At 42.9% G+C, this 20275-nt stretch overlaps 1 protein-coding gene across 1 annotated transcript; it reads left to right on the top strand.

Annotated features, from left to right (window-relative positions):
- Nucleotides 1-10036: 10036 nt before the first annotated feature.
- pigr (polymeric immunoglobulin receptor) lies at nt 10037-19864 on the top strand. The gene is made up of 10 exons (XM_014189417.3): nt 10037-10185; nt 11597-11820; nt 12466-12589; nt 13073-13154; nt 17178-17332; nt 18104-18175; nt 18267-18402; nt 18487-18578; nt 18795-18841; nt 19504-19864. Exons 1-10 carry the CDS (start codon nt 10137-10139, stop codon nt 19579-19581), a joined length of 1059 nt encoding a protein of 352 aa, XP_014044892.2. The 5' UTR covers nt 10037-10136; the 3' UTR covers nt 19582-19864.
- Nucleotides 19865-20275: the final 411 nt, after the last annotated feature.

Raw genomic sequence — 20275 nt, 5'->3', positions numbered from 1 at the left:
ACCTCTTTCTCCCCTCTCTCTCCAGATGAAATCTCGCCTCTTGTGACGGCCGGCCGCCCAACAACCTGCCCGCTTGACCCTATCCCCTCTCTTCTCCAGACCATTTCCGGAGACCTTCTCCCTTAACCTCACCTCGCTCATCAACTCATCCTTGACCGCTGGCTATGTCCCTTCCATCTTCAAGAGAGCGAGAGTTGCACCCCTTCTGAAAAAACCTACACTCGATCCCTCTGATGTCAACAACTACAGACCAGTATCCCTTCTTTCTTTTCTCTCAAACTCTTGAACGTGCCGTCCTTGGCCAGCTCTCCTGCTATCTCTCTCAGAATGACCTTCTTGATCCAAATCAGTCAGGTTTCAAGACTGGTCATTCAACTGAGACTGCTCTTCTCTGTGTCACGGAGGCTCTCTGCACTGCTAAAGCTAACTCTCTCTCATCCTTCTAGACCCATCTGCTGCCTTTGATACTGTGAACCATCAGATCCTCCTCTCCACCCTCTCCGAGTTGGGCATCTCCGGCGCGGCCCACGCTTGGATTGCATCCTACCTGACAGGTCGCTCCTACCAGGTGGCGTGGCGAGAATCTGTCTACGCACCACGTGCTCTCACCACTGGTGTCCCCCAGGGCTCTGTTCAAGGTCCTCTCCTATTCTCGCTATACACCAAGTCACTTGGCTCTGTCATATCCTCACATGGTCTCTCCTATCATTGCTATGCAGACGACACACAATTAATCTTCTCCTTTACCCCTTCTGATAACCAGGTGGTGAATCGCATCTCTGCATGTCTGGCAGACATATCAGTGTGGATGACGGATCACCACCTCAAGCTGAACCTTGGCAAGACGGAGCTGCTCTTCCTCCGGGGGAAGGACTGCCCTTTCCATGATCTCGCCATCACGGTTGACAACTCCCTTGTGTCTTCCTCCCAGAGTGCTAAGAACCTTGGCGGGACCCTGGACAACACCCTGTCGTTCTCCGCTAACATCAAGGCGGTGACCCGATCCTGTAGGTTCATGCTCTACAACATTCGCAGAGTACGACCCTGCCTCACACAGGAAGCGGCGCAGGTCCTAATCCAGGCACTTGTCATCTCCCGTCTGGATTACTGCAACTCGCTGTTGGCTGGGCTCCCTGCCTGTGCCATTAAACCCCTACAACTCATCCAGAACGCCGCAGCCCGTCTGGTGTTCAACCTTCCCAAGTTCTCTCACGTCACCCCGCTCCTCCGCTCTCTCCACTGGCTTCCAGTTGAAGCTCGCATCCGCTACAAGACCATGGTGCTTGCCTACGGAGCTGTGAGGGGAACGGCACCTCCGTACCTTCAGGCTCTGATCAGGCCCTACACCCAAACAAGGGCACTGCGTTCATCCACCTCTGGCCTGCTCGCCTCCCTACCTCTGAGGAAGCACAGTTCCCGCTCAGCCCAGTCAAAACTGTTCGCTGCTCTGGCACCCCAATGGTGGAACAAGCTCCCTCACGATGCCAGGACAGCAGGGTCAATCACCACCTTCCGGAGACACCTGAAACCCCACCTCTTTAAGTAATAACTAGGATAGGATAAAGTAATCCTTCTAACCCCCCCCCCTTAAAAGATTTAGATGCACTATTGTAAAGTGGTTGTTCCACTGGATATCATAATGTGAATGCACCAATATGTAAGTTGCTTTTGTTAAGAGCGTCTGCTAAATGACTTAAATGTTAAATGAAAAATTGAAGTTTTTTGCATTTGAGGTATTTGTAATTCGCGCCACTCTATACCATTGGATATTGGTGAGGCGTTCCGCTAGCGGAACGTCTGTCCCTTAAACTTGAAGTAGATGCTAGTGCCAGACGTGCTGGTGCTGTTCTACTGCAGCAGGACAAGAGTGGAGTGGATCATCCTGTGTTATTTTTCCAGAAAATGTAACAAATGTCAGGCAAAATATGCAACCATCGAGTAAGAAGCTCTAGTGTTGTTGTTAGCTCTGCAATATTTTGAAGTATATATTGGTTCTAGTGCCCTACCTGTGATTGTATATACTGACCATAACCCCTTAGTGTTTCTCCACCGTATGTACAACCAAAACCAACTCCTTATGCGTTGGGCGCTTATTGTACAGAATTATAATTTGGAGATACGCCACAAAAAGGGTTCTGATAATGTGTTCGTCTCGTGTGTGTAATAATAATTTTTGTATGTTTTGTAGGTTGCCTTTGTTTATTGATATTGTGGGTATACTTTGGACATACTTTTGGTCGCAATCCCCCTAGGGTTGCTCTTTTAAGGGTGGGAGTGTTACGGATACAGGTATCCTGAGTGAGTATCCTGTATGTGTATTTGTTTTCTCTCCTTCTCCCCTCACAGGTGACAATCATCACTCCCTAATCAGTCATCAATCAGTCCCCAATCAGAAGACACCTGCTCCTTTTCCCTCACCCAATCACAGCCCCTTTCCCTTGGTTTAAAAACCCAGTCAGTTGTTTTCTCCCCAGATCAATCTCTCTTACTCATTGTCTCGCAATCCTTCTCTCTCTCTGTGTTCCCAGCGCTCTTTCTGTATTGATCTCGCTTTTGTTTTGCAACTACATGTCGCATTTGTCCGGTTATCCTGTGAGTGTTGTTTGACTGTTTGTTTGGTGGGAAAAGGGGGTACCAAGACAAGTCGCCCATGGGCATACATTATCCGTAGGAATACTTTGTCTAAGTACCCTAGTTAGGACTGGGCGGACCACCCACTGTGTTTTTGGTTAGTTAGCTAGCTGTTCTTGAAGTAGGCTAGTTTAGCTTAGGGGTGTTTTGGATTATTGTTTCTTTGCTTGGGTCCAGCTCAGCCCCTTTTCTCACACCCCATTACCGTGTGTTTAGCAATAAACCTATAGAGTTTGACGGTAAACTTAATTTGTCTGTGGTTATTAGTTCTCACTGTTTCTTATCACTATTATAATTTGCAGGAGTTATGTTACGGGTCTCGTATCCATCCCCCCTAGACTGCAGGGCCAAAAGGGATTCGTAATAGCTGGCTTTTACAAATTGAAATATCCAAAGAGCTGTAGCACTGCCTTAATGCCAGCCTTTGCATTTTGTTACACCAGAGGTAAATTAATTTCCAATGGAACGCTGCGTTTGTCTTGCAGCATTGCGTTGCAGAGGCAGACGAAGTGCGTTCTGTGTGGTGCATACGTTGGATTTAACGAATGTATGCGTCAAACTGTATGCATATATGGCTTGACAGAAATGGTAGCAGAAGGTGAATGTTGAACTTTGTTGTACACATATGCAGATGATGTTGTGTACCATTTTGCACAAACCACTGTTGTAAAGTGTAAACAAATTTGCTGCATGTCACGCCTGCTCCTGCTCTCCCTCCCTGGCGCTCGAGAGCCAGGCTGCCCAGCACTACGCACTCCTGCCACCATCATTACGCACACCTGCTTCCCTCGTCACACGCATCAGCGATTCATTGGACTCAATTACCTGTGTTATTAGCTCCCCTTTAACTGTCTGTTCCCCAGCTCTGTTCCCCGCTTCAGCATTAATTGCCGTATGTTGTGTTTACCCGGTTCTGACGCTGTTCCTGTCCTGTCTGTGCAAAATGTAATGTTCACTCTCCGTACCAGCTTCTCTACTCGGTTCTTACAGAATGCTGGCTTTTCGGTTGTTGGTGACGTCGGATCTGGGGACCTTGGCCTGGAAGCACGACAAGCCAGCTCTAGCCGGCACGTCAGGCCTCAGCCGGATCGTCAGGTTTTTACACCTCAGCTGGCACATCAGGCGTCTACGCCTCAGCCGGCTCATCAGGATCCCACGTCCCAGCAGGATCATCAGGCTTTCACGCCTCAACCTGATCGCCAGGTTCCCACATCTCAGCCGTTTCGCCAGGCTCCCATGCCTCTGCTGGTTCGTCAGGCTTCTATGCCCCAGCGGGCTGGTCCAGCGCCCATGCCTCGGCTGGCCCGTCAGGTTCTCCCAGGTGGGACGCCGGGTGGAGCCCCTAGAAGGAGGAGTACTGTCACGCCTGCTCCCGCTCTCCCTCCCTGGTGCTTGAGGGCGCCAGGCTGCCCAGCACTACACACTCCTGCCACCATCATTACGCACACCTGCTTCCCTCGTTACGCGCATCAGCGATTCATTGCACTCACCTGGACTCAATCACCTGTGTTATTTCTTCCCTTATATGTCTGTTCCTCAGCTCTGTTCCCGCTTCAGCATTAATTGTCATTTGTTGTTTTGTTACCTGGTTCTGATGTTGTTCCTGTCCTGTTTTATGTCTGTGCTATATTAAATGTTCACTCTCCGTACTGTTTCTCATCTCCAGCTTTGGTTCTTACAGATGCATGTTCTTTCTCTGTTCAGGATTTGTTTACAAAGGTGACGTGGTAATGGCCGGAGCGGAATCAGGGGAATGGTATCAAACACATGGTTTCCATGGTTTCCATGTGTTTGATGCCATTCCATTTGTTCTGTTCCGGCCTCCCCTCAGCAGCCTCCTGTGGTTTGGGGTCACCATGACTGAAGGCTTGCTGTGCAGACATACTGTAACACACAATCTTTGTATATGATCCAAGAAGTTTTCACCAACATGTCTACAGTACATTGCACCTGTGAAAATATATATTTCAAAAGTAACTTGAACATTTTAAATGACACCAATTATAGAATATATTCTGAATGTTGGGTTCTTTTACTGGAATCTTATAGCATCCTACAAGATTGAACCATATAGGATAGAATCCCATTGGAGTCCAATAGGACTGGTTCCCGAAATCTGATAGGATTTTTCTATTGGATTCTAATTGGATCCTTGTGTTGGAATCCTATTGGGTCGTCACCTTGGTTATACACTATAGTTACCTTGGTTATACACTATCGTTACCTTGGTTATACACGATAGTTAACTTGGTTATCGGGGCCCAGGTAGCCTAGAGGTTAGAGCGTTGGGCCAGTAACCGAAAGGTTGCCATATCGAATCCCTGAGCTGACATGGTAAAAATCTGTTGTTCTGCCCCTGAACAAGGCAGATAACCCATCCTAGGCCGTCATTGTAAAGAAGAATGTGTTCTTAACTGACTTGCCTAGTTTAGGATAAATAAAGTTATACACTATAGTTAATTACTTGGTTATACACTATAGTTAATTAACTTGGTTATACACAATAGTTAACTTGGCTGATTAGCATATGGAGCACCCACCCTCCAAACATCTTAGACAATTACCTATGAAGGTGGACAGTGGACACAGGTGAACTATAATAACATCCTAAGCAACCAATATTGAACTGCCACCCTTGCCACTTGAGATGGTGACCCTGGGGAACCATCGGAAATGTCCCCCAGAAGCTATCTTGGACAGCCCCAAATCCCGAGGTCCAAGGGACACAACGTGAGTAAACATTTGCATCTGGTCTCATTGTCACGGCTGTCGAAAGGAGCAGACCAAAGTGCAGCGTGGTTGTAGTTCCACATTTTATTAAATCCATTAAACTTTGCAATACATAAATAACTGAATATGACAAAACAACAAACCGTGACGCAGAGAGAAACAAACACTACTCAAAATATAATAACCCACAAAACCCGGGAAGAAAAACCCCTACTTAAATATGATCTCCAATTAGAGACGAGGACCAGCTGCCTCCAATTGGAGATCAACCCCAAAAAAACAACATAGAAATAGAAAACTAGAACTAAACATAGATATAGAAAACAGAACAAAACACACACTGTCACGCCCTGACCTACTCTACCACAGAAAATAACCATGACCGTCAAACCGGTCATGCTGGAGGATGTTGCAGGCAGCAGAACGTTCTCCACGGCGTCTCCAGACTCTGTCACATGTGTTCAGTGTGAACCTGCTTTCATCTGTGAAGAGCACAGGGCGCCAGTGGCGAATTTGCCAATCTTGGTGTTCTCTGGCAAATGCCAAATGTCCTGCACGGTGTTGGGCTGTAAGCACAACCCCCACCTGTGGATGTCGGGCCCTCATACCACCCTCATGGAGTCTGTTTCTGACCGTTTGAGCAGACACATGCACATTTGTGGCCTGCTGGAGGTCATTTTGCAGGGCTCTGGCAGTGCTTCTCCTGCTCCTCCTTGCACAAAGGCGGAGGTAGCGGTCCTGCTGCTGGGTTGTTGCCCTCCTACGGCCTCCTCCACGTCTCCTGATGTACTGGCCTGTCTCCTGGTAGCGCCTCCATGCTCTGGACACTACACTGACAGACACAGCAAACCTTCTTGCCACAGCTCGCATTGATGTGCCATCCTGGATGAGCTGCACTACCTGAGCCACTTGTGTGGGTTGTAGACTCCGTCTCATGCTACCACTAGAGTGAAAGCACCGCCAGCATTCAAAAGTGACCAAAACATCAGCCAGGAAGCTGGTCTGTGGTCCCCACCTGCAGAACCACTCCTTTATTGGGGGTGTCTTGCTAATTGCCTATAATTTCCACCTGTTGTCTATTCCATTTGCACAACAGCATGTGAAATGTATTGTCAATCAGTGCTGCTTCCTAAGTGGACAGTTTGATTTCACAGAAGTGTGATTGTGTTGTTTAAGTGTTCCCTTTATTTTTTTGAGCAGTGTATATACACGGGACATGACAAGAGGAAGACAAAGGACGTCTGAACTGCTACGCCATCTTGGGAACATTAATTTTGAGTAGTGTATGTTTCACCTCTGCGTCACGGTTTGTTGTTTTTGTCATTCAGTTTATTTATGTATTGCATAGTTTTACAGTATAAATAGAACGTGGAACGACACACACGCTGCACTTTGGTCCGCTCATTCCTACGACAACGGTGACAGTACTGGTGGTCATGAACTTGCAGCCTTGAATCAATCCCATATTGTGGTGGTGAATAAAACCGAAATTAATATAGAACATTTGTTTCCTATCAAAGAAAATGTTGTAATAATGTTGTTGTATTGTACTGGAACAAATGACAAAACTAATTTATTGGGTTAATTTAAGAACAAAAGTTTTAAAAGGATTCTGAATGGGGTGACAAAATCCTACAAGACTTATAGGATCCAATCGCATTGATTTTCAATAGGAAAATCAGATTCGGATAGAGGTGACACAACATCCTATAGAGCTGTGAGAATCCTATAGGATACATTACGATTACATTTGATTCCCAATAGGGAAAATGTAGTCCAAAAGGATTCCAATAGGATTCTGATAGAGGTGACACAACATCCTATAGGGCTGTGAGAATCCTAAAGGATTCTATTGGAAAAATTCCCAATCCTATAGGATCCATTATGATTACATTTGATTCCCAATAGGGAAAATGTAGTCCAAAAGGATTCCAATAGGATTCTGATAGAGGTGACACAACATCCTATCGGGCTGAGAATCCTAAAGGATTCTATTGGAAAAATCCCCAATCCTATAGGATCCATTACGATAATGCTTGTCATCGGAACAAAAAAAACGTACTACACGTAATACAGATATAAGCAAAATCCTAGAGTAAAACCTTGTTCAGTCTGCTTTCCAACTGAGAGACAACTGAGAGACAAATTCCCCTTTCAGCAGGAACAATAACCTAAAAAGCAAGGCCACATCTACACTGGAGTTGCTTACCAAGATGTCATTAAATGTTCCTGAGTGGCCTAGTTACAGTTTAGACTTAAACCGGCTTGAAAATCTATGGCAAGACTTGAAAATGTCTGTCTAGCAACGATCAACAACCAACTTGACAGAGCTTGAAGAGTTTTTTTTTACAAGAATAATGGGCAAATATTGTATAATCCAGGTGTGCAAAGCTCTTAGAGACTTACCCAGAAAGACTCAAAGCTCTAATCACCGCCAAAGGTGCTTCTACAAAGTATTGACTCAGGGGTGTGAATACTTATGTAAATTTGATATGTCTGTATTTCATTTTCAATACATTTGCTAAAAATTCTAAAAATATGTTTTCACTTTGTCATTATGGAGTAATGTGTGTAGATGGGTGATTACATTAATTTTTTTTTAATCCATGTTGAATTCAGGCTGTAACACAACAACATGTGGAATAAGTCAAGGGGTATGAATACTTTCTGAAGGCACTATATATACAAACAAACAAACAACAAACAAATAGGCGCCCCCACTGCAGTTACTAACACTAACCCACTAGGGGTCGCGACCCCAACTTTGAATACCATTGTGAGAGAGATATCACCTATGGCTGCAAATATTGAGGCAGCTTATTCTAATGCTTATAAACTCTACCTTCGCATATTATTATTATCATGACCCATTACCATTGTTTGTATAACGTGACAAGGTATCTGTACTTGCCATGATGATTAATTATGCATTTAATTTGTCAAATCTAATTTTGTTTTGTGCACACATACTTGAAGACATAGTGCCTAATAAGCCCATATGGGCTTGGCACCAATTGGTGTATGGCAGTTAAATAAAATAAATGTAATCAAATCAAAACCATGTTCTTTCCTGTCCTCCGTCCAGTGTGCCTGGGTATCCAGATCAACCCTCAGAACTAAGGAGATTTCCTGTCCGTCTCCTCGGAGAGAACCTTCGGCCAACTTCCTATTCGCTCACACCGTGCTCCATCTCACCTTCATGTATTTCATTGGCTGAAGCTCCGCCAAGCACTACAGACCAACCAGACGAGGCCCCACCAAGTAAACATCTTACACACACACATCATCCTGAACACCAACCATGGAGCCAACTCTTCTGTGACTGTGAATGGTCGATATACAGCGCAGCATTTGTGTTCAAGATTGTTGTTGTTTTCATAACTTTCTTTAATCTGACACACATTCCCTTTTGCACTTGAAGATAAACTACAGTTTTTTACAATCACTTTGGCACTAATTTCGGAATCTTGATGTCATTTTTCCAAACTCTAGACACACAATTCAAAACGGTCATCACTTGTAACACAGGCTGTCCAATGTTCAAAACATTGCATTGTGCATTCATATCTTTAAAGAATAAGAGAAGAAATGGTACCAGTGGGTGGTTTAATGAAGGGTAGATAATTGGGAAATTTTTTGGAATGTGCCTTTGAGTTTTTGGAATGTACCTCGAACACCGACAGCGTCATTGTAACGCCCTGGCCATAGAGAGGGGTTTTTGTTCTTTATTTTGGTTAGGCCAGGGTGTTACATTGGGTGGGCGTTCTATGTTTATTTTTCTATGGTTTTGTATTTCTTTGTTTTGGGCCGTGTGTGGCTCCCAATCAGGCACAGCTGTAGTTCGTTGTTGCTGATTGGGAGTCACACATAAGGAGCCTGTTTTTCCTTTGGGTTTTGTGGGGGATTGTTTCTGTTTCGTGTTTGCACCTGACAGGACTGTTTGGCTGTCGGTTTTCTTGTTTTTGTATAGTGTTCACGTTGTTTAATAAATGCCTGAAGATGAACACTAACTCCGCTGCACCTTGGTCTACTCTCTCTTCCGACGGCCGTTACAGTCATTGCATTTTGTTACACCAGAAGTAAATTCATTTCCAATGGAACACTGTGTTTGTCTTGCAGCGTTGCGTTGCAGACGCAGTGCGTTCTGTGTAGTGCATACTGTACATTGGATGTATTGAATGTATGCATCAAACTGTATGTGTAGACGGTTTGACAGAAATGGTAGCAGAAGGTGAATGTTGAACTGTTGTTGCACACATCCAGATGATGCTGCGTACCATTTTTGCACATTGACGCTGTAGGTGTGAGCTGGGCAGCTGTGAGAGACAGACAGATTGACATGTAAAAACAGGTTTAACATATAAAGCCTTACTGCAACTCTAACACACACCAATTCTTTATGTGCAGCAAAACCACGCATTAAAACACTTTTCATGCGTTTTAAATGCCAAGTATAAGACTCCAACAAGAGATTAAATCATACAATTGTACAATTTTGGGCTTCATGTTGCAAAACAAAAAAGGAAAAACAACATTGTTCATGTTATGATAAAGAAACACTACATCAAATAGCCTTTTAGTAATCATCGTTGGAGGTGATAGGAACTAAAACAACAGGGAACTGAAACGGTTAAACAAAACATCTGGACACCACATTTGTAGGTCATGTGACCAGCAGGAAGTGAGTGCTAGCGAACGGGTTGTTTTAGGAAACGGGTTTTCTTGATGAACCACTTCTCACAGCGCCATAGCCTCACATAGTGACAGTCTGGAACATGACTCCTCTACTCTTCTTCGCCTTCCTCCTCCTCTCTCGTCTGCCAGGTAAGAACTGAACTCAGGTCTGGTTTCTCCTGAGACTCAGATTAACTCGTGCTTCACCTCCTCCTGGATTAACAACATTCCCAATGGAGAATCTCTAATGACAGTGTTATGGAGTCCTGGAGAAGGCTTAATCTGGGCCTGGGGAAACATGCTCTAACTTTTTAAACTCTGTAAAAGACACATTTGCTCCTCAGGATATAATGTATATCGTATATAGTGAAGTAAAGGGTAGCTAGTTATTGAGAAAACTAATTTAAATGGCTGAGAAGCTCATGTTTTGTATTGTTGAATATGTAAAACCATCCAAAAACCTTTCTTTAATTTCTACTTGTATAAAAGCACATTGTTAGAGCATTTTGATGTTATGATCAGTAAAGTGCTGAAGGGAAGCCATATTGTTTAGATTTTCTGTTTTCTTGCGCAATATAGTCTTTTTTTCAATTTTTCAAACATTTCACTGGCACAAGTGTCCAAATTCATGGCATTCTCTGACAGCCAGTGGAAGCAGAAAGCAACATTCTCCTGTCTCCTTCCTAAGTCCCAGACTGTATTACGCCCTCAAGCAAGCGTGTCCTGGGTTTGAACCTGGCTCGTCTGCACACCACAAGACTGTGTTAGACCGCAGAGCTAAACTCAAGGAAATAATCTCAGGGAACTAACGGAATATTCAGGTCTCAGGCAAGGGGGAGTGAGGAGGGGCAGGAGAAGAGGAAGGAGAAGAGAGTAGCCAAAGGGAGTTGGAGAGGGGATAAGGGTGGAGGAAAGTGGGGAGGGGGAGATGAGCAGAGCTGCCAAATCTCACGCATTGACCATAAGACACACGCACTTGACCCTCTTCTCACGCTCTCAGAAGAGGGAGTAGGGAGGAGGAGAAAAGGGAATAGGAAGAGGAGGAGGAGAGACGGAGTAGGAAGGAGGAGAAGGAGAGGGAGTAGGGAGGAGAAGGAGAAGGAGGAGAGAGGGAGTAGGGAGGCGGAGAGGGAGGAGAGGGGGGGAGTGAGGGATGTGAAAGTGACAGTAACTATTTTCAAGAAAAACGAAACCCGAAGTTTCTTGTGGAGGCGTGCTATTCAGGGTCACATTCTGTATCCTGCTTTTTTTATAGATAGGACAGTTTAGGGCTGCCGGTTAAATATCAACAGTACCAGAGAGGAAACATGACTTTTAATAACATACACATTGGCAGGCATGGGTTATGGCTTAATGTCAGGGTTAATGACCTCTCTGCTCCCTGCTTGTAGTGTTTTTATGTAGGGTGACCTGGCAGTTGTAGAGGGGGTCAGGGGTTAATCAACTTCTCTTCCTGCCTGTAGGTTCTCTATGTAGGTTGACCACCGTGGGTGATCTAAGGGTTCTGGAGGGGTCCGGAGTTAATATTAGGGTGAATAACATCTCTGCTCGCTGTCTGTAGGCTCTCTCTGTAGGGTGACCACCGTGGGTGACCTGGCGGTCCTGGAAGGTCGGTCGGTGATGATCCCGTGCCATTACGGGCCGCAATACGCCAGTTATGTGAAGTACTGGTGCCATGGCAGTGTAAAGGACCTCTGTACCAGTCTGGTTCGCAGCGATGCCCCACGGGGGCAGGCTGCACCTGGAGAAGACAAGGTGGCCATGTTTGATGACCCGGTACAGCAGGTGGGAGGATCAGATGGTTTCTATTATTAATATCTATTAGGATAGATACTTTATTGTACATTTAGTAGAATTGGCTGGTCAGTATGTTGTTTAGTAGAATTGGCTGGTCAGTATGATGTTTAGTAGAATCGGCTGGTCAGTATGATGTTTAGTAGAATCGGCTGGTCAGTATGATGTTTAGTAGAATCGGCTGGTCAGTATGATGTTTAGTAGAATTGGCTGGTCAGTGTGATGTTTAGTAGAATTGGCTGGTCAGTATGATGTTTAGTAGAATTGGCTGGTCAGTATGATGTTTAGTAGAATTGGCTGGTCAGTATGATGTTTAGTAGAATCGGCTGGTCAGTATGATGTTTAGTAGAATTGGCTGGTCAGTATGATGTTTAGTAGAATCGGCTGGTCAGTATGATGTTTAGTAGAATCGGCTGGTCAGTATGATGTTTAGTAGAATTGGCTGGTCAGTATGATGTTTAGTAGAATTGGCTGGTCAGTATGATGTTTAGTAGAATCGGCTGGTCAGTATGTTGCTATCTGTTGACACTGGAATTCTCCAGTCAGCAGCATAATAAAAGGGTTAATAGATGTGTATTTTTCATGTTGTTACAGTGAGCATGATGGTGATGATGATGTGTTATATTTTATACTCAGGTGTTCACAGTAACAATGACAGAGCTGCAGAAGGAGGACTCTGGATGGTACTGGTGTGGTGTGGAGGTGGGAGGAGTCTGGAGTGCTGATGTCACAGCCTCCCTTCACATCAATGTTATCCAAGGTGAGAGGACACAAGTCCCCCCTTCTCCCTGAAGTGTGTACTCATTTGTGCACTCTTTCCCTTCATTTATGCACTCGTTCACACACCGAGTCACAGTCCCACTCCCCATTCTAACCCCTTCTCCCTTAAGTGTGCACTCATTAGCTGTGTTCTGATCTTATTCACACCCCCTTTATGCATGTAAAAGCATTAGATTGGTGCAGGCACGGCTGGAGGGAGTGCCCACCATATTCCACCATCACACTACACCATTCCTTATAAATCTACGAGGGGGTGTGAACGAATGCACACTTTGTCAGAAGGGTAGAGAATTGGAATGTAGCCATTCACATAATGTGTGCACTCATTTGCTCCTCTTCATGTAGCTGAAGCATTGGAGTGGTGTGCTGGTCTGGTGGTTGTTATAGTATGCTGTGGTAGTTAGTTGGTATGGCTAAACTACATGTTAATAAATATATGTGTTGTTCTGGTGGTGCTGTACAGGTATGTCTGTGGTGAACAGCATGGTGAGCGGAGAGGAAGGGACCAGCGTTACTGTCCAGTGTCTCTACAGCCAGGGATACAGGTACGACTGGACATCACCTCTGTAGCAGGGCTGGAGAATCGCTGTCCCTGGAGAGCTACTGTCCTGTAGGTTTCACTCCAACCCTCATCTAACGCACTTGATTCAAATATTTATAAGCTGAATCTGGTTAGTTACAACTGGGGGTGGAGTGAAAACTGACAGGAAGGTAGTTCTCCAAGAACAGGGCTGGAGTGAAAACGGACAGGAAGGTAGCTTTCCAAGAATAGGGTTGTAGTGAAAAGTGACAGGAAGGTAGCTCTCCAGGAACAGGGTTGGAGAGTCCTGCTCTATAGGGTACATAACCAAATCAAATCAAAGTTTATTCATCATGCACACAGTTTAGCAGATGTTATAGTGGGTGCAGTGAAATGTTTATGTTACTAGCTCCTAACAATGCCGTAAAAAGTAAAACAAGTACACAAATAATACAATAAAACATTTCAATCTTGAAATGTCAGAACGAATCCAATTAACCCAAATAGCACTGTAACAGTGATCCAGATGCAGTCTATATGTATATACACCAGATTAATTTACACAAGATATACTAAGAATGACATATACAGCAGTAGATATACTAAGAATGATATGTACAGCAGTAGATATACTAAGAATGATATGTACAGCAGTAGATATACTAAGAATGATATGTACAGCAGTAGATATACTAAGAATGACATATACAGCAGTAGATATACTAAGAATGACATATACAGCAGTAGATATACTAAGAATGACATATACAGCAGTAGATATACTAAGAATGACATATACAGCAGTAGATATACTAATAATGATATATATACAGCAGTAGATATACTAATAATGACATATACAGCAGTAGATATACTAATAATGATATATATACAGCAGTAGATATACTAATAATGACATATACAGCAGTAGATATACTAAGAATGACATATACAGCAGTAGATATACTAATAATGACATATACAGCAGTAGATATACTAAGAATGACATATACAGCAGTAGATATACTAATAATGATATATATACAGCAGTAGATATACTAATAATGACATATACAGCAGTAGATATACTAAGAATGATATGTACAGCAGTAGATATACTAATAATGATATATATACAGCAGTAGATATACTAATAATGACATATACAGCAGTAGATATACTAAGAATGATATGTACAGCAGTAGATATACTAAGAATGACATATACAGCAGTAGATATACTAAGAATGATATGTACAGCAGTAGATATACTAAGAATGATATGTACAGCAGTAGATATACTAAGAATGACATATACAGCAGTAGATATACTAAGAATGACATATACAGCAGTAGATATACTAAGAATGATATATATACAGCAGTAGATATACTAATAATGACATATACAGCAGTAGATATACTAAGAATGACATATACAGCAGTAGATATACTAATAATGATATATATACAGCAGTAGATATACTAATAATGACATATACAGCAGTAGATATACTAAGAATGATATGTACAGCAGTAGATATACTAAGAATGACATATACAGCAGTAGATATACTAAGAATGACATATACAGCAGTAGATATACTAAGAATGACATATACAGCAGTAGATATACTAAGAATGATATGTACAGCAGTAGATATACTAAGAATGACATGTACAGCAGTAGATATACTAAGAATGATATGTACAGCAGTAGATATACTAAGAATGATATATACAGCAGTAGATATACTAAGAATGACATATACAGCAGTAGATATACTAAGAATGATATGTACAGCAGTAGATATACTAAGAATGATATATACAGCAGTAGATATACTAAGAATGACATATACAGCAGTAGATATACTAAGAATGACATATACAGCAGTAGATATACCACAAATGATATATACAGCAGTAGATATACTAAGAATGACATATACAGCAGTAGATATACTAACAATGATATGTACAGCAGTAGATATACTAAGAATTATTTGTACAGCAGTAGATATACCAATAATGATATGTACAGCAGTAGATACAGCTATGTCAAGGATGCTATGTCAAGAATCCAGTATATACAGGGCATTTTGAAAGTATTCAGACCCCTTGACTTTTTGTTACGTTTACAGTCTTATTCTAAAATAGTTTTTATTTTTTAATATATACTCATCAATCTACACACAATACCCCACAATAACAAAGAGAAAACAGGTTTTTAGAAATGTTTGCAAATATAAATATAAAAAACAAAAACGGAAAAACCTTATTTACATTAGTATTAAGACCATTTGCTATGACACTCGAAATTGAGCTCAGGTGCATCCTGCTTCCATTTATTATCCTTGAGATGTTTCTACAACTTGATTGGAGACCCTGTGTGGTAAATTCAATTGATTGGACATGATTTGGAAAGGCACACACCTGTCTATATAAGGTCCCACAGTTGACAGTGCATGTCAGAACAAAAACCAAGCCATGAGGTCGAAGGAATTGTCCGGAGAGCTCCGAGACAGGATTGTGTCGAGTCTCAGATCTGGGGAAGGGTACCAAAAAATGTCTGCAGCATTGAAGGTTCCCAAGAACACAGTGGCCTCCATCATTCTTAAATGGAAGAAGTTTGGAACCACAAAGTCTCTTCCTAGAGCTGGCCACCCGGCCAAACTGAGCAATTGGGGGAGAAGGGCCTTGGTCATGGAGGTGACCAAGAACCCGATGGTCACTCTGACAGAGCTCTAGAGTTCCTCTGTGGAGAGGGGACAACCTTCCAGACGGACAACCATATCTGCAGCACTCCACCAATCAGGCCTTTATGGTAGAGTGGCCAAACGGAAGCCACTCCTCAGTAAAAGGCACATGACAGCCTGCTTGGAGTTTGCCAAAAGGCACCTAAAGACTTTCAGACCATGAGAAACAAATTCTCTGGTCTAATGAAACCAAGATTGAACTATTTGACCTGAATGCCAAGCGTCACGTCTGGAGGAAACATGGCACCATCCCTACGGTGAAGCATGGTGGTGGCAGCATCATGCTGTGGGGATGTTTTCAGCGGCAGGGACTGGGAGACTAGTCAGATTGAGGGAAAGATGAACAGAGCAAAGTACAGAGAGATCCTTTATGAAAACTTTCTCCAGAAAGCTCAAGACCTCCATCAGGACAACGATCCTAAGCACACAGCCAAGACAACGCAGGAGTGGCTTCGGGACAAGTCTCAATGTCCTTGAGTGGCCCAGCCAGAGCCCGGACTTGAACCCGATCTAATATCTCTGGAGAGACCTGAAAATAGCTGTGCAGTGACAATCCAACCTGACAGAGCTTGAGAGGATCTGCAGAAAAGAATGGGAGAATCTCCCCAAATACAGGCGTGCCAAGCATGTAGTGTCATACACAAGAAGACTCGAGGCTGTAATCACTGCCAAAGGTGCTTCAACAAAGTACTGAGTAAAGGGTCTGAATACTTATGTAAATGTGTTATTGCATTTACATTTCATATATAAATTAGCAAACATTTCTAAAAACCTGTTTGTCCTTGGACATTATGTAGATTGATGAGGGGGAAAAATGATTTAATCAATTTCAGAATAAAGCTATAACGTAGCAAAATGTGGAAAAAGTCAAGGGGTCTGAATACTTTCTGAATGCACTGTAAATAAATATGTGGTGTGTATAAACCAGTGTAACTAAAATACAATGTGCAATAGAATCAGCAATGTGGAGAATACAGTATTTAAATACACAGTACAAAACCCCATGGTAAAATGGATAGAAATTGCAGGAATTTAGCTTCTGGATCAGAGTCCGGAATATAAACATATATGTATGTGAATGGTGTGTAACCTGTCTATATAGAATACCCTAGTATTAGATCTGAACACCTGCTCCCAATGTGACTTGTGGCAGAGAGAGTACATCTACAGTAGGCCTGTGATTTTGTGCAGTTGCCAGTAGGATTGTGGGTCTGTGTCTGTCTGTCTGTGTGTTGTCAGGCAGAGTGAGAACTGCTGGTGTCGTAGTGACTTGTGTGTGTGTGTTGTCAGGCAGCATGAGAAGCGTTGGTGTCGTAGTGGTGACTGGAGCTCCTGTCTAGTGACAGATGGTGAAGGGCGGTATGAAGACCAGGCAGTAGAGATCAGAGATGACCTGACCAAGGCTTTCACTGTCACCCTGAAGGGACTGGCCCGGAGAGATACAGGTATGGAGAATATAACTTATAAGAAATAATATACCATGGTGCAGTTATGTGGATTTTGATGATGAAGACCATTATCTATATATTATATTGTATCTGCAAGATGGTAATGGTTATTATTACCATGGTAATATTCTAATGTATCTGCAGGCTGGTAATGGTTATTATTACCATGGTAATATTCTAATGTATCTGCAGGCTGGTAATGGTTATTATTACCATGGTAATATTCTGATGTATCTGCAGGATGGTAATGGTTATTATTACCATGGTAATATTCTAATGTATCTGCAGGATGGTAATGGTTATTATTACCATGGTAATATTCTAATGTATCTGCAGGCTGGTAATGGTTATTATTACCATGGTAATATTCTAATGTATCTGCAGGCTGGTAATGGTTATTATTACCATGGTAATATTCTAATGTATCTGCAGGCTGGTAATGGTTATTATTACCATGGTAATATTCTAATGTATCTGCAGGCTGGTAATGGTTATTATTACCATGGTAATATTCTAATGTATCTGCAGGCTGGTAATGGTTATTATTACCATGGTAATATTCTAATGTATCTGCAGGCTGGTAATGGTTATTATTACCATGGTAATATTCTAATGTATCTGCAGGCTGGTAATGTTTATTATTACCATGGTAATATTCTAATGTATCTGCAGGCTGGTAATGGTTATTATTACCATGGTAATATTCTAATGTATCTGCAGGCTGGTAATGGTTATTATTACCATGGTAATATTCTCATGTGTGTGCAGGCTGGTACTGGTGTGCTGCAGGACAACAACAAGTGGCTGTCTACATCCTGGTCACTCCTCCATCCACAACAGGTACATGATGATTAGATATGATTGGCTGAATCAGGAGTTAGAACAAGCAGGATTAAGAAACCTGTTGTGTGTGTGTGTGTTTGTCCCACAGCACCTGCTCCTACAGTGACGTCCCCACCAGAAGAAAGCCCCCAGTCTGTTCCTGTGTCTCCGTCTGTGTCTCCGTCTGTGTCTCCGTCTGTGTCTCCTCTTCCCAGACACGTAGCTAAAGGAGCAGACCACCACAGGTAACACTGCAGACCAGGGAGGGATAGGTAACCATGGGTAGAAGTTACCACAGCTATAGGTAACCCTGTGTGTGCGCGTTGCAGGCCACTATGGGAGTTTCCTCTGATGGTGTGTGGAGTTCTGTTCATCTTGATGGTTCTGGTGCTGCTGCCATGGAAGATACTGGACCAATACAGTGAGTCCTGAACTGGGTATAGTAGGTTCATAAACACACAGAAGGCATGACATGCATATCACATTGGAGGTTTCTAGTGAACCAAATGCAGGCCTTATTCATAACTAGTTCATGGAAATGTGTCCTGTTACAAGTTACAATGACGCTGTCTGTTGGTAGACAATGGAATAAGCATATTATATTGCTCTTAAGTTAAACCTCACCATATCTTTCCAGACAAAACACACAGGACAAGACAGGCAGAGCTGGAAGCCAGACTCAGTGTAAGTCCACTCTAACTGTCAGCTGATCCAGATTCAGTGTAAGTCCACTCTAACTATCAGCTGATCCAGACTCAGTGTAAGTCCACTCTAACTATCAGCTGATCCAGATTCAGTGTAAGTCCACTACAACTATCAGCTGATCCAGGTTCAGTGTAAGTCCACTCTAACTATCAGCTGATCCAGACTCAGTGTAAGTCCACTCTAACTATCAGCTGATCCAGATTCAGTGTAAGTCCACTCTAACTATCAGCTGATCCAGACTCAGTGTAAGTCCACTACAACTATCAGCTGATCCAGGTTCAGTGTAAGTCCACTCTAACTATCAGCTGATCCAGATTCAGTGTAAGTCCACTCTTAACTATCAGCTGATCCAGACTCAGTGTAAGTCCACTACAACTGTCAGCTGATCCAACACACAAGGGGTGTATTCATTACACCAATTCTGTTGCAAAATGTTTAGTTTGTTGCGAAACGTTTTGCAACCATAAACCATTTAATCCAAACAGAAAACGCAAATGAGTTTCTATTGTACAAGGTCCCTCCTCGTTTCGTTTGCTTCCGTTTGTTTCTTAAATAGTAAACAGTTTCCATAATGAATACACCCTTGGTCCCCTTGTTATAAACACCTGTTAGTTGGTTGACTGACTAACCCCTCCCCCCAGGACCCCCCAGGTGACGACTGGCAGAACACCTCTGTCGTCTTCCTCAACTCCGCCTCACAGAAGGTGTACGGTTTCTGACCCCGTCCACCCTCCAGTCACCTCTGACCTCTAACGTCCACCCTCTATCTCTGGCCACCTTTCATCAGAGCTGGGCGCCACTAAATATTCCATCCATCCAACGATATTTTCAGTACCATGTTGTATGATCCATCATTACCACAAATGTTATTGTGATCATTACCTGACATGTTAAATAATGTTACCATGTTTACTGAAATCAGTGTGTATATAATCTACTGCAACTATTTGTTTGTATTACATATTTACATTTCTATTAAAAAAAAAACATTTTAAGAAAGAATTACAGGAAATGGACTAGTTATTAAAGTTCTCAGTATACTGGTTGGACAAGTTGGTATAGAAAGGGACTAGTGATTATAGTTGTCAGTATACTGGTTGGACAGAAAGGGACTTGTAAGACCCTACTTATTTTCCCACATAAGTTGCATAGGCAGAGAGCTCTGTAAATATTGTACAACATTTTGTTATTCTTTTGTGTCTTTTTTACAGCCTGGATTCGAACCAGGGTGTCTGTAGTGATGCCTCTAGCACTGAGATGCAGTCGCTTAGACCGCTGCACCACTCGGGAGCCCACTCAGGGTTAAGCTTAGGGGTAGGTAAGGTTAGGGTAAGGGTTAAGCTTAGGGGTAGGTAAGGTTAGGGTAAGGGTTAAGATTAGGGGTAGGTAAGGTTAGGGTAAGGGTTAAGATTA

This window comes from Salmo salar, chromosome 03 (assembly GCF_965601325.2).
Source record: "Salmo salar chromosome 03, fSalSal1, whole genome shotgun sequence".
NCBI lineage: Eukaryota > Metazoa > Chordata > Actinopteri > Salmoniformes > Salmonidae > Salmo > Salmo salar.
Note: the sequence above shows the minus strand (reverse complement) of the source record. Positions and strands in the feature narration are given on the sequence as shown.

Excerpts from the sequence above, each read along its gene's own strand:
- pigr (XM_014189417.3), top strand. The coding sequence starts at position 10,137 with ATGACTCCTCTACTCTTCTTCGCCTTCCTCCTCCTCTCTCGTCTGCCA. Across the intron at positions 10,186-11,596 it reads CCTCCTCTCTCGTCTGCCAG|GCTCTCTCTGTAGGGTGACC; the intron begins GTAAGAACTGAA and ends CGCTGTCTGTAG. Across the intron at positions 11,821-12,465 it reads TTGATGACCCGGTACAGCAG|GTGTTCACAGTAACAATGAC; the intron begins GTGGGAGGATCA and ends TTTTATACTCAG.